This window comes from Mytilus galloprovincialis, chromosome 1, assembly GCF_965363235.1.
Source record: "Mytilus galloprovincialis chromosome 1, xbMytGall1.hap1.1, whole genome shotgun sequence".
Lineage (NCBI taxonomy): Eukaryota > Metazoa > Mollusca > Bivalvia > Mytilida > Mytilidae > Mytilus > Mytilus galloprovincialis.
Window position 1 is genome coordinate 17,965,238 of NC_134838.1, and position 19,789 is coordinate 17,985,026.

At 30.3% G+C, this 19,789-nt stretch overlaps 1 protein-coding gene across 1 annotated transcript; it reads left to right on the forward strand.

The window, feature by feature from the left end:
* Positions 1-1,112: 1,112 nt before the first annotated feature.
* On the forward strand, positions 1,113-13,748 carry LOC143067953 (caspase-3-like). Its single transcript, XM_076241623.1, has 6 exons — positions 1,113-1,201; positions 3,129-3,192; positions 3,905-4,158; positions 6,214-6,392; positions 6,859-7,021; positions 8,625-13,748. Exons 1-6 carry the CDS (start codon positions 1,186-1,188, stop codon positions 8,858-8,860), a joined length of 912 nt encoding a protein of 303 aa, XP_076097738.1. The 5' UTR covers positions 1,113-1,185; the 3' UTR covers positions 8,861-13,748.
* Positions 13,749-19,789: the final 6,041 nt, after the last annotated feature.

The following is a 19,789-nucleotide window of genomic DNA, read 5'->3' on the forward strand; positions in this document are numbered from 1 at the left end:
CAAATGAGTTACTCTCTCTAAATAAAGATATTATTATTATTATTATTATTATTATTATATATTCGTGATTATTTTTGCCCGAGCGATGCAAAAAAAAAAACCACGAATATAATGCCTACCCATGTTAAAACTACAATAAAGTATACTATTCTGGCATCAAATATTTCTTAAACAAATACAAAAATGCTATATTTTAGAAGTTTTTTTCTGTAGGATTTTTTTCTACTTACACAAACTTATATTTTTGAAAAAGTTAATAATTTATTCATATTTTTGAAAATTTCAATCGTGATCATGACTTTCATATCTTTGAGCGATTCAGTGGTGAATTTCCATTGTTCTGACATTGCATTGTTCAAATAAATGCCGTTATATTATCGATAATACATCATAATTATGCGCAAGATGAGAAAACAACATATTGTATTGTATTGTATTGTACTGTATTGTATTGTATTGTATTGTATTGTATTGTATTGTATTGTTTTGTTTTGTTTTGTTTGTATTGTATTGTAATTGCTATTGCATTGCATTGCATTGCATTGCATTGCATTGTTTTGTTTTGTTTTGTTTTGTTTTGTTTTGTTTGTTTGTTTGTTTGTTTTGTTTTGTTTTGTTTTGTTTTGTTTTGTTTTGTTTGTATTGTATTGTAATTGCTATTGCATTGCATTGTTTTGTTTTGTTTTGTTTTGTTTTGTTTTGTTTTGTTTTGTTTGTATTTTATTGTATTGTATTTTTATTGTATTGTATTTTTATTGTATTGTATTGTTATTGTATTGTATTGTTTTGTTTTGTTTTGTATTGTATTGTATTGTATTGTATTGTATTGTATTGTATTGTATTGTATTGTATTGTTTGTATGATCTTGTATTGTATTGTATTGTATTGTATAGTTTGTATGATCTTGTATTGTATGGTATTGTATTGTAACATATTAGTAAAATCTGTGAACAGCAAAAACAAGTTTTTTGGCTACATTATCTTTCATATTGTGATCTATTGTTTAAAAAAATATATGTTATATGATTGTTATGAAATAAAGTCAAGACGGACCAAATAACTCCCAGTAAAATAAAACTGTTTATTTCTGTTCTTTCACCGGACAGGTTATTACGTCCCCTTATTGTATTTTTTCTTTAAACTTCCTGTTGGATATCATTGTTGCAGAAAAGTGGCCTCAAGAATATGTCAGGCAAAACATGTAAATACAGTAAACAAGTGTACATTTTTCTTATAAATAATGGGAACACTTAAAATGCACAAAACAGTTGAAAACTTTGGAACAATATATATACATGATATAAGTACCTGACAAAACCTACTTTCGTTTTAGATAAAGATTATTGACATTGACATGTATTCACTCATTGGCACGGTCAGCGTTTAGCAGATTAAACTTTTGTTTATCAATGTTTTTTCAAATCTGTTTTTCTATTTCCTGAATATTTGCATATTGTATTACAGGGTCTCAATAATTTGAGACAAGAAGCAATAAAAGCGAGGAGAAGAATAATTCAGTGACAAGAAAATTAAGCTTATTTAGTGACAAGATAATAAATGTAGCGTTAGGACATATAAATAATGATTATTTGTAATAAATAGATATAGAAACACATCAAAATGTGTGTGATTTAATTTTCAATAGTATATGAGCATTTTCATTACTTCATGATACTGAGCGAAAAAAATAAACATTTGTTCAATTGTTCTAGAAATTTTTTTCAAGAATGTGTTTAAATTGATATATAAATAAATAGTTTACTGTATAAATGAATAAATCAATAAAATGTAGAGTCAGCATTGTTGGTATAACAAAGTTTCAAACCATAGTATAAGATAAAATTATCTTTTAAATTATTTATTTCACTAAGAAAGTCCATAGATATATCATTTACTGTGTTACAACTTAAGATTCTACTTACAAGGATAGGTAACATAAGTCCACTGAAAGCTGATTTAAAAATAAAATTGAGGTGGCAGAGAAAAAATAATCTTGAACGTCATACAAATTATCATTAATCAAATCAATCACTATCACAAGGTCCTGGACTCACCATTTCCAAAACCTGATTTTGTCTGCAACATTTTGCGCTGTTATAGTGACTTCAAGTAGTTTAACTTTTGTATGTCGCTGAGTGTGTGATTTATGTGAATATCTGTCGGATATGAATTCTAAACATTCTAAAAGGATTGCTAATCTATAATATTCTCTTCAAAAGTAGGTATAGGCTCAACTTTGGTTGCTTGTGGTACTGATTTTTAGTACAAACTAACAGCATTTACTTGGAATGTGCAAAGACTGGTTCCTAGTAGAAACAATCTTTGATATAGCTGGGTTTCTAGTAAAGACAATACTGCATTTGATTGTACATGAGTTGTCTATGTGAAAAAATAGGTGTGGGGTTCAACTGAAAAAAGTCTCTTGCAGGTACACTTCTGCATGTGGGTAAAACCATGACATGTATGGTGTATCAGAGGGAGTAAAATTACTTGCTTGAAAATTGTCAGTATTGACGGGTAAATTATTAATTGTTGTTGTGAGGTTGAATGAGTTTTCTTATTTAATAGATTTTTTTATCTGAATTGAACATGTACTCATCTGTTTGCTGGATTTCATCCACCACGTCCATGACGTCTTCATCCCATTTTTATTTCATTTAGAACTTTTAAAATGTCCTTTTTCTGTAACATGGAATCTGAAATAGCTGTGACTTCCTCAATTTCTATAACTGAACTGTCTCTTATGTCTCCAAAATTCTACTTAAGTCTCGTTATCATCCTTTCAGTTTGTGTCCAGAACTAATGGCTTTTAGCTTTGTATCCATTTTCCTTCTAGGTCAAGGCACCAGAATATAATAAAGTGGTTAGCGTTAAGAAAGAAGTTCACGATCATTTGAAAGATGTATTATAGGAAGCTATAGTTTTGATCGACATGACGTGGCATAAAGCCTGGTACATAGTGAATTTTATGTGAGCAATATTTACAGCAAGACCATGCAACCTATTGTATTTATTGTTATTTTGTCCTTGTCCTAAACATGCAGCATGAAATATTTGCCACTTGACATTAAGCAAACAACAATCATTTCTGTAAGCAATTCTGATATTATTTTTTTTATATTATTTAGCTTTAGATACCAGTCTCATACCAGAGACCTGGACTGGTCCACATGGAGATCCTAGAGGACAAAGGTAAAAATAATCTTAACATTTCAGGTAGCATCCACTGCCAGTTCTTTGAAAATAACTTGCATACATCCTCTTAACTGAATTTCATCATCTGCATCTTTGAGAGCTGACTTTGTGACAGCCGCAAAAAAACCCACATATAACTTTGTGACAAATTATTGTACATGTAAAATTGATGCTCATTTATTGTACATGTTCAAATCAGGAGAAACCAAAACTACTGAAAACAAAATTATGCCAGAATAAACAAATAAACTGTAGACAAAGTCGTCTTTCAACACCTGGGTTGTTAAAATCCAACCATAAATGCATTCAAAAATTTATGTTAGTCCCAATTAGTACATACATGTATGTATATTCAAAGATCTTAATACAATGCTTATTTGATAACCTTGAATAATTAGTTTATTCAATGGAAAAATAAGTTAAGTATGGATCATATCTTTATTTACAAGCTCTATAATATAACATCTTTACCATAAAAAAAGAAGGATGTGCTACCCATTTGTTGTAAAATTTCTAAAGGAACAGCTCAACTTCCAGACTGAAACTTTAAAGTAAATGTAACTATAAAAGAACTAAGTGCAAGAATTTTAAAATTATATATGTAATTTGTGGTAATGACATTCCTAACTTACCGTAATATTTTATTAATTATGCAAGGATTCTCCAAATGTGTTTTGATTATGAAATATGTTATCTTCTCATTTGATAGACCAAGAACAGAACCAGCTTTTACAGCTGCAATAACCAAGGCAGAGTTTGATAGTAAATACTATAAGATAAAATCAGGACATGTTCTTGTACTCAACAACAAAGAGTTTCATGTACCAAATGTGGATTTAGGAAATCGTGATGGTAGTGATATAGATGCTTCCACTATAAGCCAAAGATTTTCAGAGTTAGGATTTGAATACGAACTGGAAACAGATTTATCTAAATCTGCTACAGTTGAGTGGTTTGACAAGGGTAATTATAGTATACCAAACAGTAGACAAAAACAATACTTTTCTATTACTTTGTATACATTGTTTATTTCTTGACCATTTTCAATAGAGTTTAATTCAGTCTTGGATTAATTTTATTAAAAATTGAATTATTGGGTTTTATTTGGTATGTTTAAGGATGTATTCTTCTGACTTCTCATTGAAATCTCGTTCTGGAACTATTTCCAAAACATATGATACAAGTGGAAAATATAAATGAATTTTAAAAATGTTAAATGAAACTTAACTCTGTGAACAAATTGTGTATTTACAATAAGTTTTTGACTAATTAATTTTTCAAATTTTATTGCAAATCAAGTCAATGCAAGTCAGTCTTTTTAGCCCAAAATTTTCGAAAATGTGATAGGGGTACAAGAAATGATTTTACCAGAAACATGTACATCCAATATCACATTTGTCTTTTCAAATTTCTAAGATGTAATAGTTTCAATCATTTATAACAAAGAAGTTGAAATAATATTCAATTTGTTCCCAAAAAGGCGAAAAATCACAAATTTACGAAAATGTCAGCATGGTAAATTTGACCTGAAAAAGCATCAAAATATGATAAAAATTTCTTATATTAACACCGTCTATTATATTTTTAAAGTTAAATTTATTCAGATTGGTCCAATTCATCTTAATTGAAAGTATTAACAAAAGTTTAATTGTGGAACTGTGATTATTTTCATGATAATAGCCCAAAAATGGGTAAAAATTGATGAAAAATGGGAAAATCATCAAGATTCAGGGTACTTTTAAAGGACTGTAGCAAATAGAGAAGTGCACCACCATCTGATTTTTTCTTCATTAATTATTTTTTTTACAGTCATATAAACAAAAAAATCAGGTTAAGAAAAAAAGTTCCTCAGAGGAGTATATTCCTGGTACAAAGGGTCCAAAATTTAACTTTTTATTTTGATTTTAACAAAAATTGAATACTTGGAGTTCTTTTACATGCTGAATCTACCCATGTATTTAGATTTTTGATTTTTGGGCCCATTTATTTCAATTTTAGTGTTAAAAAATGGCATTTTTTTCACCAAAGGGAGATAATTTGTAGCTTTTCAATGATATTTACATTTTAAAAGTCATCTTGGGCCAAAACAAATAGATGTTTTTTGTACCATATCATAAAGTAACAACTAATAGTGTAATAAATAAAAGGAGTAGGTCCGGTAAGGCCCCTTTTTGGCCCAAAAATATAACAGTTTTACAAAATTGTTAAAATGTAAACTTTTAGTTATTTATTGGACAGTTGAATGCTTCTGCTACATAAATATGCGCTGTTTTTGACAATACAGTGCACATATATCGGGTTGTAGCACCATTAAGTCATGCTAAATTACTGAAATCTTCAAAATTCTATCATTTTAGTTAAATTTTAGACGGTTTCCGTGTAAAACGAAAGTGGCCGCATTCGTGTTCATCCTTAATATTGCAATGTAAGTTGTATTTTATGATAATACATAACATATATAAAGGTTGTGGATGAACACAGATGCGGCCACTTTCATTTTTGACAAAAACAATCTGAAAAGTGACGTTTTTTGGCATATTTGAGAGATTTTTCATATTTGAGCTTCAATCGGATCGTTTTTAATAACTTAATCAGTTAAAATCTTTCACATAAACTAATTGAATCAAGTGAAATGGACACTTAAGTGTTTAAAAAGTGGTCAAAATCTTTCGTCAGATGAAACTGAAATTTGAGGCCAAAATGGGTCCTTACCGGACCTACTCCTTTGTCATGAAAAAAAAATGTTGAAAATTTTGCTGAAATATTTGTACCCTTGAGTTTCCATAACAAGCAACATAAGTGTCCTAACTTGGCCCAACTGTTCAGGGATCAGCCTCTGTGATCCTATCCAACTACACCTTGCAGATAATATTATCTTAAACATTTCATGGTTAAAAAAAGCTGATCCCTCTAAGGGTATTGAATGCATACAATATGGAATAATTGCTAATTCTCATTTTAGGGTGTTTTTTTTCAAATTTTCATAGCATTCAAATGTATATTCAATATGTATTGTAGTAAAGAGACAGTTAATTACCAAACCAGTGGATTGTTTTGTATTGGTGATTTTGTCCCATGGAACAGGAAATGGTGTTTATGCCACTGATAAGTTGATGACAACTGATGAAATTGCAGAATACTTTAATGCCACAAATTGTCCACCACTGAGATTTAAACCAAAAATAGTAATAATACAGGTGAGAAATTATAGTACTGTTGTATTCTTCATTATTTGCAAAAGGAGTAAGTTTTTAACCATACTGTTGATGAGTCAGCCCTTCTCTCTGTCTGTCATCTGTCTGTCATCACTTTGTTTTAAAGCAGGATATTGAACCTTCAAACTATATTGGACCCTTGTGGTAGGTAAATGATATTTGATATGTAGTTGTATTTTAAAGCATTGGCACATCTCATTTCCAAGAGGATTATTTGGCTGAGCTTACTCAGTCTTGGCTAGAATCAGTGTCTATTGACTTTGAATATTTTGCATAATTTACATGTTAAAAAAGTGTTATTTTAATTTCAACATTTGCAATTTGCTATCAAAATATAAAAAGGCTAGACATATCTCCGTGTTAACAGTTTATGTTTAAAAGGAAAAAAATATTGTCAAGGAAGACTAATTGACAGTAATTTAATTTTTGTTTTAATGTTTTGCTTTAGTCATGCAGAGGACCAACTTTGAGTCGTGGAATTAATGTCCCAATAGATCCAAACCAAGCTGATACTTCGGCAGACCTCAGTGAATATTATGATTGGTTGGGAATACAAACTGTTCGTCTTCCAAATGAAGCAGATTTTTTATTTTCATATGCAACAGTTGCAGGTACTTTAGATATTTAAAAGATACTTGTATATAAAATGTAGGTAGTTCGTAAATGTTGTATTTGTGAGAGAGGTAAGTTTAAAGTCCAAAGAGAAGCAACTGCTTAAGAACCATAAGAATCTTAAGGATTTAGTGGAGATTTAACCCAAAAAAAATGACCCACTATGAATAAATTGAGATTGGAAATATTCATGAGAAAACAACCTCATACCACAGAAATAACCAAGAGATATCCAATGGAAACCATTCGTTCTACTATTCACAGGTGTCTACACAAATACATCAACCTCTAGGGTTGTGAAAATATATTTTTCAGATAAAATTGAGAATGGAAATGGGGAACGTATCAAAGAGACAACAACCAAACCAAAGAGCAGATAACAGCCGAAGGCCACCAATGGGTCTTAAATGCAGCAAGAAATTTTTGCACACTTTGCACACGAAAGCGTGCTTCAGCTGGCTCCAAAACAAAAATGTATACTAGTTTAGTGAAGATGGACGTCATACTAAACTCTGAAATATATAAAAGAAACTAAAATTAAATATCATACAAGAGTTACAAAGGCCAGAGGCTCCTGACATGGGACAGACCCAAAAAACATTTTTTGAGATCTCAACTCTCCCCCTATCTCAAAAGATCAGCCATTAAAACCAGAATATCAAAATACCAGAAAACATTAAGGTATGATGTCAATCAACTACTGACTAGGTTCCTGACTTGGGATGGACACATGCTAATAAAGCAGGGTTATTAATGTTAAACTAAATATTTTGTGATCTCAACCCTCCTCTGTTTATGCTCTCTCTGTAGTGGAGAGAGCATTAAGTTTTACCAAATGAAAAAAAAATGCTGAATTTTTGTTTCCGTTCTAAAGTTTGCCTCAACTCAAAACCAAATACAGAATGCCTTTTACCACAAAGCTCTGAATAAGTGCAATTTTGGGTAGCGTCACTTTTATGGTTCTTAAGTTATGTCTCTTTATAATGTTATATGCGCGAGTGTGACCCATGGACATACCCCCAATATTATTTTACTACATCAGTAGATTAACAAAACTTACAGAAAAAGAAAATTCAATAAAAACCAATACAAATGTATTAAATGGCTTTATAAAAAAAACTTATTATTTTGTTCAAATTATTACTCCTGACTTGGTTTGTTTACACAATGATAGTTTCTGAAAAAAATTGGATAACCATAGATTTTAAAAAAAAATATGGTTTGGTCTGTCTGAGTTCTGTGGATTACCTTATAATTCTTGATTTGCAAAATACAAATTTCCCATAGTCTTTCATGCAGAAATGGTAAAACCAGAATTCAGGTACATTTATATTCATGAAAATGCAAAGTTATCATCAATTAACAAATTTGGTACCCAGAAAAATAAATGAGTCATTAGTAGTCTGAAAGTTTCAATGTTGATTATAGCAAAATGTGTCAATATTAAAATAAGAAGATGTGTTATGATTACCAATGAGATAACTCTCCATAAGAGACTAAATGGCATAAAAGGTTAGCAACTATAGATCACTGTATTGTCTTTTTAAATAAAATTTACTCTCATGTGACGATGTATATATTTTTAAGAATATAACATTGCAGGTCGTGCAGCTTTTAGAAATTCAGAATTAGGAACTCCTTTTATTAGACATCTGTCAAAAGCTATCGAAGAAATGGAAGAAAATGAAGATTTCTATTCTGTACTAACCTCAGTAAACAAAATGGTGGGAATGATTTATAAGCCAAATGATGGAGTAGCAGCGTACAGTGATATAGTTCAGATGCCTTGTTTTGTATCACACTTAACCAAAAGTTTACGACTAAAGCAGTCAGGTTAACATGGGATGATTAATCGTTATGTAGGCAATACATGTACTGTAATTTCAGAAATTATTGCGATGTTTTTATTATTGGGAAAAATGTGACAGAGTTATAATCGCAATAATTAGAACTCGCATTTTGAAACTTTTTATATGAATCAAACAGGATTTTTCTGAATATCACATAAAATGTAATCACATTTTAGTCAAAAATGACAAAATCATAATTATAAATGCATGCAGTAATTTCTGAATTTACATTAGTTTGTTCTGTTTTTTTGCAAGAGGGTCTGGATGTCAAACTTTTCTTTATTTTAAGACCATTTTTTCTCTATTGTTTATTTATTTTGCTCATTATTCTTTATAATTTAGCACCCCATTATTCTCTATTTTTAATTTTTTTGCCTGTGTTTTTCTGTTCTTTATTTATTTTGATTTTTATTCTACACTTTTTGTGCATTATCCTCAATTCTGTAAACCCCGACCAGACCCTCATTTATGGTACAACAGAAAGGAAAGTACTATTATTTATCATATTGTACTCTAAGAGAACACCACTTAAAACTTTTGGTGAAATAAAAGGTGATAACATTGTTGAATATATATTTATTTACACATCATAATACTTTATTACTTTATATTTCTAGAACTAATTTTAAAATACATTGTATCATATATTCATTTACATAAGTACTTTGAATTCATTAATATTTGTTGGATATCAATTTTTTATGGATTCCTGGGTACATGACAATTAACCACAAATTTCATTTTTCAAAAAATTACATATTTTTTAAAGGAATGAATGCAGACTTTGCCAAAACCACGAAATTGAATATCCATGAATATGCAAGTTTTCCCCAAACCATAGAAATTCATACACAGAAAAATAAATGAATCCACAGTACTTATTAACAGAGTGTTAAAATTACAAAGTTCATTGTCTAAGTTTATATACATGTAATTGTATTCATCTGTTTTCTCTTAGTTTCCTTGGTAACTGAAAAAGTAAAGCCTAATTGTAAGTTTTTCATGGACCTCATATGTTCCCATACATGTACTGATTGGAGCCAAAAAAAAACATGAAGAGGTCCACTCTTGTCCTCCTGTACAGTTTTCAATCCCCCTTTATTAGAAAATAAGATTGAAAAACTACTTTAAATAATCATAGTTTCAATGGTTACATTTTATTGTATCTATTTCTGTTGGTTAAGAAGTCAAAGGATCCTGGAATTTAGTTACCAGAATAGTTCATTTTATAATTTGTATAATAGTTGGCACATTACAGAGAAATTCACATTGATTACTAAAATAACTGCCTTTGTATTTTTTTCACCCTATACAATATTATGCAAAAACAATTGGCAAAATTCCATTACTAGGACCAAGTACTGAACATATGATATATATCATTGATCAGGACATGACACAAATATATCATGTGTGTTTCAGAGGGGGTTGATATGTTAGTTTTTAATTGTCATAATATAAATCATTTACTAGTATTTATTTATGTAAGGTGATTTTTTTTTCCAAGTGATATGCAATTTTCACGATTTTAATAATTTTCATTATTTAAATATAATAAATTTATTTAAAAATTGGCAAGAGCACAAATTTCCTGCAAGTACTTACACATTGTATGAACAATTTGGGGCCAACGAAATATGAAGAATTACTCAGGAAATGTAAATATAAGGCAAGCAAGTTTACCCTAATTGATGAGTTATTGTCCTTAGGCATTAAGTATGTGAAACAGCAGGGTACAATGAAACATTTTTCACTTTTAATTTGTTGATTTACAGAACAACAGACCTGTTTTTGGTTTGATTTTTTTTTAAAAGAGACAAGATTATGTTTTTTACTTCTTTTCTTTTTATCCTTGCTGGTCTTTCAAAATACAATATTCCAGAAATATAGATGAACTATTTCTACATAGCAGCAATACATCAATATTTTGTGTGTGTTTGTACATGAAAAAGAAACTATAACACCTATAAAGTGCTCTGATGGACTTTTTTTTCGATTTACCCTTAGATTTTTTGGGGGTTAGTTACATGTATCGGTTTTCATTGTTGAAATGTACATGCCATGGGATGATGGGAATATTTGTTTACAGTCCTCAGTTGATTAAGATATGTCATTACGTATTACCGGTAGTAAGAAATTATGAATGTTAGATCTGACTATTTATGGCCATTAAAACCTCGGGTATCTCTTATCCTATTAAAGAGATTTTTGTGTGACTATTGATGTAATGTTTCATTTCTAATGAAAATGATTTTTATGTTAAAAATCACATATATACATCTGTCGTATATGTGAAAATAATATTTTAACATAAATGAGATTACATATTGTAGATTTGTTTTGATAACTAAATATGTTTTAAGTGACTTATAGGTCCAAAGAGTCGGATGTTCTAATAATTGTTTTTTCTTACACTGTATTATACACTATATAGATATTAGAAGATGTGGTATAAGTGCCAATGATACAACTCTCCATCCAAGTCACAACTTGCAAAAGTAAACCATTATAGGTCAAGGTACAGCCTTCAACATAGAGCTTTTGCTCACACCGAACAGTAAGATATAAAGGGCTCAAAAAATTACTAGTGTAAAACCATTCAAACGGGAAAACCAACGGTCTAATCTATATAAAAAACGAGATTCGAGAAACATGTATAAATTACATAAACAAACGATAACTTCTTCTAAAGTGTGTATATGATAAAAATAATATTTGAACAAAAATGAGATTACAGATTGCAGACTTGTTTTGAAAACTATTTATGCTATAAGTGACTTATAGACCCTAAGGGAAGGGTAGGACGTTTTCATATTTTCTTTTTACTTATACACTGTATTATACACTATTTGTCTGGAACACATGTCAGTCTGATAAATAATAATTTGGTTTAGTTAATTTAGTTTTAATTTTAGAATGGCATTATTTTTAGCATACATTTTTAAAAATCTTTTTCAAAATATTCAAAAATAAAATCTGTTGACTTTACAACTCAGTTTATATTATTCAATAGATTTTTCAATTTTCGAAGTACTTATAGGATAGGCCAGTATATTGCATCTGTTTTGTCAATTGTTCCAAAGCAGGAACTAAGGTACAGAAATGCAGTTTTAATTTTGAGTAAATGGCCATGAGAAACTGTGTTCATTTCAGACTTTATTTCACATTGAAATGAGATTAATTGGGATAATGATATGTTTATGCATAAGAAAATTACTTCTACTCTAAATAATAAACACTTTAAATCACTTCATTCTCATAGTGGTGCAAATTGTATGCTTTTCAAAAATGTAATTACCCAATATCCTTTCTTGACCTACTTGTATATAGTATGAGCATCATATCCAACCCATTTCAGCCATTTATATTATGTAAAGCTCAGTACTGCTAAAAATTTAGATAGTTTTTATTTTTATAGATTTAATTTGATTTTTTTTTAATTTTGTGATTTCTGTAATAGCTATCTTTATCACTATCGGTACTGTTACTGTTCATTTTTGTATTTAATATATTTTTGAAATCTGATAGGCTGTACTGTACAATATATATAATTGTTATGAAAATTATTTTTTCATCATTTTTTTGGGGATGAATTTCTCCAATTCAACAAAGTAAATGTAATCTGGGTACTGGTAGTTGTCATATTTACCACACAAGAAATTTTCCTTCATTTTTGCTTGAACTCCCATGCAACAGTGTTCTTATTGAAATTTGGCAGCTACATTGACATTATTCATAGATACCAGGGGAGAAACAAAGGAGCTTCTAATTTTGAATCATTAGGAAAACATTAGTTTTTATACGACCGCAAAAAAAATTTTGGGATCATATAATGTTATGATGTTGTATGTGTCGTCGTCCGAAGACGCATTTGGTTTCCGGACATTAACTTTAGTTAAAGTGAATGGATCTCTTTGAAATTTAATAAAAAGGTTCAATATCACAAAAGGAAGGTTGGGATTGATTTGGGGAATTGTAAGAATAAAAATTTACATATTTTATGGTAGATGTTCAGTTTTATCATATGTGGATTGAAAAAAAAAATCATATTTACATTTTACAATTAAGTTGAGTCAGACAGAGAAAATAAAAGAAAACATTTTTTATTTATATATGTAAAATAACAAAGTTTGATTGATATTTATGTACATCAGAGTTATAATTTTTTTTAAACAAAAATAAGTTTAATCAACTTTAGTGGTATGTACCATACATGCATATATTAAAGAAATAAGTATATGTAGTTTGATTGCCAATATGATAATTTTCCATCAAATCCATACGAGGTTGTAAGCAACTATAGGTCACTTAAGTGCCTTTAACAATGAACAAACTCCATACCATGTATTTAGCCTAAAAAAAAGAACCAAGTATTTTTTGGGAACACTTTAAAATAATGGAAGTATTACTTTTCCTTTATTGCAACGTTTTGAGAATTTTACTTAGAATTGTATTCAAGAAGAAGAACAAAATGTTTTAAATGTTTTTATAACTAATTTGCCAGTGATTTTCACAATTTTTAATGTAAATGTACTTGTTAAGTTTTTGCTTTACTTGTTTTGTTATTTTGTTTTAATTGTTATATACATTTGTATATATTTCATGATCTGAATTTCATAGTTGTAGAAATAGATATTTTGTCTTGTTTTGTGTTTTGAGATTTGCCCCTGAACCTTCAGTAATGGTTCATTGACTTTGGATGTTTTGGATAGTTAACATGTTCAAGTATTCCAATTTTGATATCAACATTTTCTTTTAACCATCAATATTACATACAGGCATGACATATGTCTGTATCAACATTTTTTTAATTTTAATTGTTGTTTTCTATAATCAAATTATTTATAAATAAATAAAACTTATACATAAAAACCATTCTGATTCTTATTTATCTTTAACCACTCTTTGTTAGGACCTTGGTGGCTGAGTGGTTTAAATAGTGGTATTTCACTTACTGTATCAATTACCTGTCAACACTGAGGTTAGGAGCTTGAACCCTCATGTGGTGGGTGCATTTGTTTCCAATTTTAATTGACTCAAGATTGCTAGTTTTCTTGTCAAAGGCTTGTTACTCTGGCTTCTTCCACCAATAAATGCAGGAAGAAATGTCAACTTTCCCGAACCCATTATTCTGACTCTTAACATATAAACTAAACAATCAAAATACAGATTGCTAATACAAATAAAAGTAATGATGCCAGCAATAATTAAGGGAAAAGTCGGACCCTATTCCAAAATATTTTCAATCTGATCTGATAAATATCCCTTGTTACAGTGTTTTAAGAAAACCCCTGTGCATATGACTTGTAATTCATTTAGATTGAACTGTTTTAACATTATTCAATGTAAGGGTGGTTTTAGTTTCCAAAAATTCACCAAAAAGTGCTGTCTATATGAAAATTAAAAGATGTGGTATGATTGCCAATGAGACAACTCTCCACCATGTCGTAGAAGTTTACTGTTGAAATGATAAGAAATCATCTCTTTATTGGATGGTCAAGTTTAATTATGTAGTAGTTCAGTTTTCTATATTGAATTCTCTTGGATCAGTATGTTGGAATTCTGAAGTGGTTCTTACTATAAGAGCTGTTAATATGTTAAATTATATACTTTTTATAAATGTCCCATCATACACCAAACCATCTTGCAAATCTATTGCTGACCAATCATGCCTTTATACCTTCCAATTTCTTTATTATATGTTCATCTTGCAGAGGAAAGAGCTTACTTTCTGGTGTTACTTTTTTTTTTTTTTAATTTTATGGATTGTCCGTACAGGAGAGATTCCCCTTTATGTCTGCATCCAGTAGTGTACACAACTTATAAATGTTTTAATGACTTACAAGAACCTCAATATGCTGATTGAATGGGATATTTCCTCCTCATGAGTTCAACTTTGGTATCCATTTTGTATTCTTGTCTTTTATTTTTGCATATATATTTATGTGCTTTGCCTCATGATAGAGTGTCTATATGCCATTGTGTTCTTCTTTGTTGACAAAGTTGATTGTTTTATAGTGATTTATATTATAACAGTGTTGACTTCTGTATCCCAAATTTTAAAAATCTATCATGTCTGTCTGTTTGTTTTGCTCATGCATTATTGTCAATATAATGGAATACTTTGTCGTACAAATGAGAGCTAGGTTAAGCTAGGCAATAAACCAGGTTAAATCCGCTATTTTCTACAAAAGAAAATGCCTGTACCTTATCAGGAATATGTCAGTTGACAAAGGTGAATAATTAAAGTAGGGAAATCAAAAGTTACAGAATTGAGGCAGGGAAATTACAAGTAACTCAACTAAGGTAGCAGGATCACAAGTAACTCAACAAAGGTAGCAGGATCACAAGTAACTCAACTAAGGCAGCAGGATCACGAGTAACTCTACTAAGGTAGCAGGATCACAAGTAACTCAACTAAGGCAGCAGGATGACAAGTAACTTTACTAAGGTAGGGGGATCACAAGTAACTCAACTAAGGACCTGGGATCACAAGTAATTCATCTAAGGTTGAGGGATCACAAGTAACTCAACGAAGTTAGAAGGATCACAAGTTACATCATGGAGGAAGGAAAATCAACATAATTGAGGTAGGAGGATCAATAATTACACAATTGAGGAAATCTCAAAATGTAAACAACCAGTTGCTATAGCTCTGATCTTAAATACAAGCACATAAAGAATGTGACAGGGTTACAGTAGACATTCAACGGATAAGAAAATGATTACATTGTACAAGATTACTTTTTGACTACCCACACATGGAAACAGAGACGTAATGTATAAGCTATGGTGTGAAAAAAAAGAGAACCAATAGGGACTTGAGCACAATTTTAAATGTTGTTATGGACAAGAGAAACATCTAAAATGTTATCTCATAGACCAGTAATTCAGTAACATGTCGTTGACTAAGCGAAAAGACATTGTCGTTAATTGCTGTCTGTCATATTTGTTTTTCCCAAACTGACATAATTGAGAGAAGGATATCACAACTTATATAAATGAGAAATGGAAATCACAACTTACATAATTAAGGTAGGGAACTAACAACGTTTATGATTGAGGAAGGGAACTCAGAACAACTTATTAATTGAGGAAGGGTAATCACAACTTATTAATTGAGGAAGGGAAATCACAACTCATTAATTGAGGAAGGGAATCACAACTTATTAATCGAGGAAGGGAAATCACAACTTATTAATTGAGGAAGGGAAATCACAACTTATTAATTGAGGAAGGGAAATCACAACTTATTAATTGAGGAAGGGAAATCACAACTTATTAATTGAGGAAGGGAAATCACAACTTACATAATTGAGGTAGAGGAATCACAAGTTACATAATTGAGGTTGATAAATCACAAGTTGAATGAATGAGATAGACAAATTACAAGTTACATAATTGAGGTACGGAAATAACTTGTAAGATAATTGAGGAAGGGAAATCACAAGTTACTTTATTGAGGAAGGGAAATCACAAGTTACATTGAAAAAGGTTTCAAAATCACAAATAATATAAATGAGATAGGGAAATCACAAGTTACATAAATGAGGAAAGGAAATCACAACTTATTAATTGAGGAAGGGAAATCACAACTTATTAATTGAGGAAGGGAAATCACAACTTATTAATTTAGGAAGGGAAATCACAACTTATTAATTGAGGAAGGGAAATCACAACTTACATAATTGAGGTAGAGGAATCACAAGTTACATAATTGAGGTTGATAAATCACAAGTTGAATGAATGAGATAGACAAATTACAAGTTACATAATTGAGGTACGGAAATAACTTGTAAGATAATTGAGGAAGGGAAATCACAAGTTACTTTATTGAGGAAGGGAAATCACAAGTTACATTGAAAAAGGTTTCAAAATCACAAATAATATAAATGAGATAGGGAAATCACAAGTTACATAAATGAGGAAAGGAAATCACAAGTTACACAATTGATGTAGGGAAATTACAACTTTTATAATTGTGGAAGGTAATAACAAATTACATTATAGAGGTAAGATAAATCACAACTTACATTAATGAGGTAGAAAAAAAATTACACAATAAAGGAAGGGATTTCACAATTTAACTAATGGAGTAAGGGAAATCACAACTTACGTAATTCAGGTAGGGAAATCACAAGTTACATATATAATTGAGGAAGGAGAATCACATTTTACATAATTGAGATTTGTGATTTCCCTTCCTCAATAATGTAACTTGTGAGTTCCCGTCTTCAATAATGAAAATTGTGATTCTTCTTCCTTAATAAATTAACTAGTTATTTCCCTACCGCAATTATGTTATATGTGATTTCCCTACCTCATGTATGCAACTTGTGATTTTCCTATTTCATTTATGTTATATTTGATTTTCCTACCTCAATTATGTAAGTTGTGATTTCCCTTCCTCAATCAAGTAAGTTGTGATTTCCTTACCTCAATTATGTAAGTTGAGATTTCCCTACCTCAATCATGTTACTTATGATTTCCTTTCCTCAATTTTGTAACTTGGGATTTCCCTTCCTCAATTATGTAAATTGTGATTTTCCTTCCTTCCTCAATTATGTAACTTGTGATTTCCAGTCCTAAATTATGTAAGTTGTGATTTCCCTTCCTCAATTATGTAACTCGGGATTTCCAGTCCTAAATTATGTAACTTGAGATTTCCAGTCGTAAATTATGTAACTTGTGATATCCAGTCCTAAATTATGTAACTTGGGATTTCCCTTCCTCAACTATGAAACGTGTGATTCCCTTCCTCAACTATGAAACGTGTGATTTCACTTCCTCAATTATGAAACGTGTGATTTCGCTTCCTCAGTTATATCAGTTGTTATTTCCCTACTTCAACTTTGTTGGTTGTGATTTCCCTATCCTTTGAAAACCCTGTAACTTGTGATTTCCCTACCTCAATTATGTCATGGTTACTTGTGATTTCTTTTTCTTAATTATGTGACTTGTGAATATACTTACTCAATTATATAACTTGTGATCTCTCTACCTCAATTGTGTAACTTGTGATTTCCCTTCCTTAATTATAAAACTTATGATCTCCATTCCTCGATTACATTACTTGTAATTTCCCTACCTCAGTCATGTAACTTATGATTTTCCTACCTCAATTATGTCACATGTTATTTCCCTTCCTCAATCATATGTAAGTTGTGATTTCTCTACCTCAGTTATGTATTTCCCTCCCCTTCCCCAGTCATATAGCCTTAATTTCCTTTTCTCAATTATATAACTTTTGAGTTCTCCTTCCTCATTTATGTAACTTGTTATTTCCATACCTCAATCGTTTCAAGTGTGATTTTTCTACCTCAATTGTGTTACTTGTGATTTCCCTACCTAAATCATGTAACTTGTGATTTTTCTACCACAATTGTGAACAATTGTGATTTCCTCTTCCTCAATTATGTAACATGTGATTCCCTACCTCAATTATGTAACTTTTGATGTCCCTTCCTCAATTATGTGACTAGTGATTTCCCTACCTCAATCATGTAACTTGTGATTTCCATACCTCAATCATGTAACTTGTGATTTCCCTTCCTCAATTATGTAATTTGTGATTTTCATACCTCAATCATATAACTTGTGATTTCCCTTCCTCAATTATGTAATTTGTGATTTTCATACCTCAATCATATAACTTGTGATTTCCCTTCCTCAATTATGTAACTTGTGATTTTCATACCTCAATCATATAACTTGTGATTTCCCTACCTAAATCATGTAACTTGTGATTTTTCTACCACAATTGTGAAAAATTGTGATTTCCCCTTCCTCAATTATGTAACATGTGATTCCCTACCTCAATTATGTAACTTTTGATGTCCCTTCCTCAATTATGTGACTAGTGATTTCCCTACCTCAATTATGTAACTTGTGATTTCCATACCTCAATCATGTAACTTGTGATTTCCCTTCCTCAATTATGTAACTTGTGATTTTCATACCTCAATCATATAACTTGTGATTCCCCTTCCTCAATTATGTAACATCTGATTCCCTACCTCAATTATGTAACAGGCACTAGCTGTCAAACTCATCATGGATTTCCGATTTGACTTAAATTCTCATTTTTAATTTATAACAATGTAAAACATTTATCTAAATTACAAAAAGTCTAAAATTAACAATTTGCAAGCATGGGCTCGATAAAATATAGTTTCGTTTCGTGTGAATTTAAGTCTAGACCCCATCTCATCAACTATCGAGTTGACCTCCGAAGACTTCTGATGGTCATATAAGCGATATAAACACAAATCAGGGATAAATTATACATATAAAGATACAAATAGATAGCGAACTCGTGCAATTGTATTTTTCTAGGTCTGTTTAATATCATATTATAGATTAAAAAAATATATGTTGATCATCGTTTTAACCTGTATAAGAACGATTTTGTTCTGTAGATCGAATCAGTCAATCAAATGATTTACCTTTGTTTCATGTTGACAGTCGTTTCCTTTAAATAACTGAACACGCACAATGCATGCGTTATCCATCTCTAGCTAAGGGGATAAATTAAAATCACATGAATATGGATTCAATAAGGTCGAATTATTCACTAGAAAGTGAATAATTCACCCTAAATTTTTCTGAACTCATTTTGACAAAATTATCCATCTCTAGCTAAGGGGATAAATTAAAATCACATGAATATGGATTCAATAAGGTCGAATTATTCACTAGAAAGTGAATAATTCACCATCAATTTTTCTTAACTCATTTTGACAAAATTGAACCACACTGGCGGGAAGTTTTACACTCCTACCCGTATTCGGAAGAAGAAGAAAAAAGCGAATTATTATTTCACTTTTTCATATTCATGAATGAATGCAAAAAAATGGTATTTCATACTTTTTATATATCTCAGTCGTAGCTTTGTAAGTGCCCCTATAACCAAATATT

Coding starts and splice junctions, on each gene's coding strand:
- LOC143067953 (XM_076241623.1), top strand. Junction 4,159..6,213: donor AGTTGAGTGGTTTGACAAGG/GTAATTATAGTA, acceptor TATGTATTGTAG/TAAAGAGACAGTTAATTACC. Junction 7,022..8,624: donor TTCATATGCAACAGTTGCAG/GTACTTTAGATA, acceptor ATAACATTGCAG/GTCGTGCAGCTTTTAGAAAT.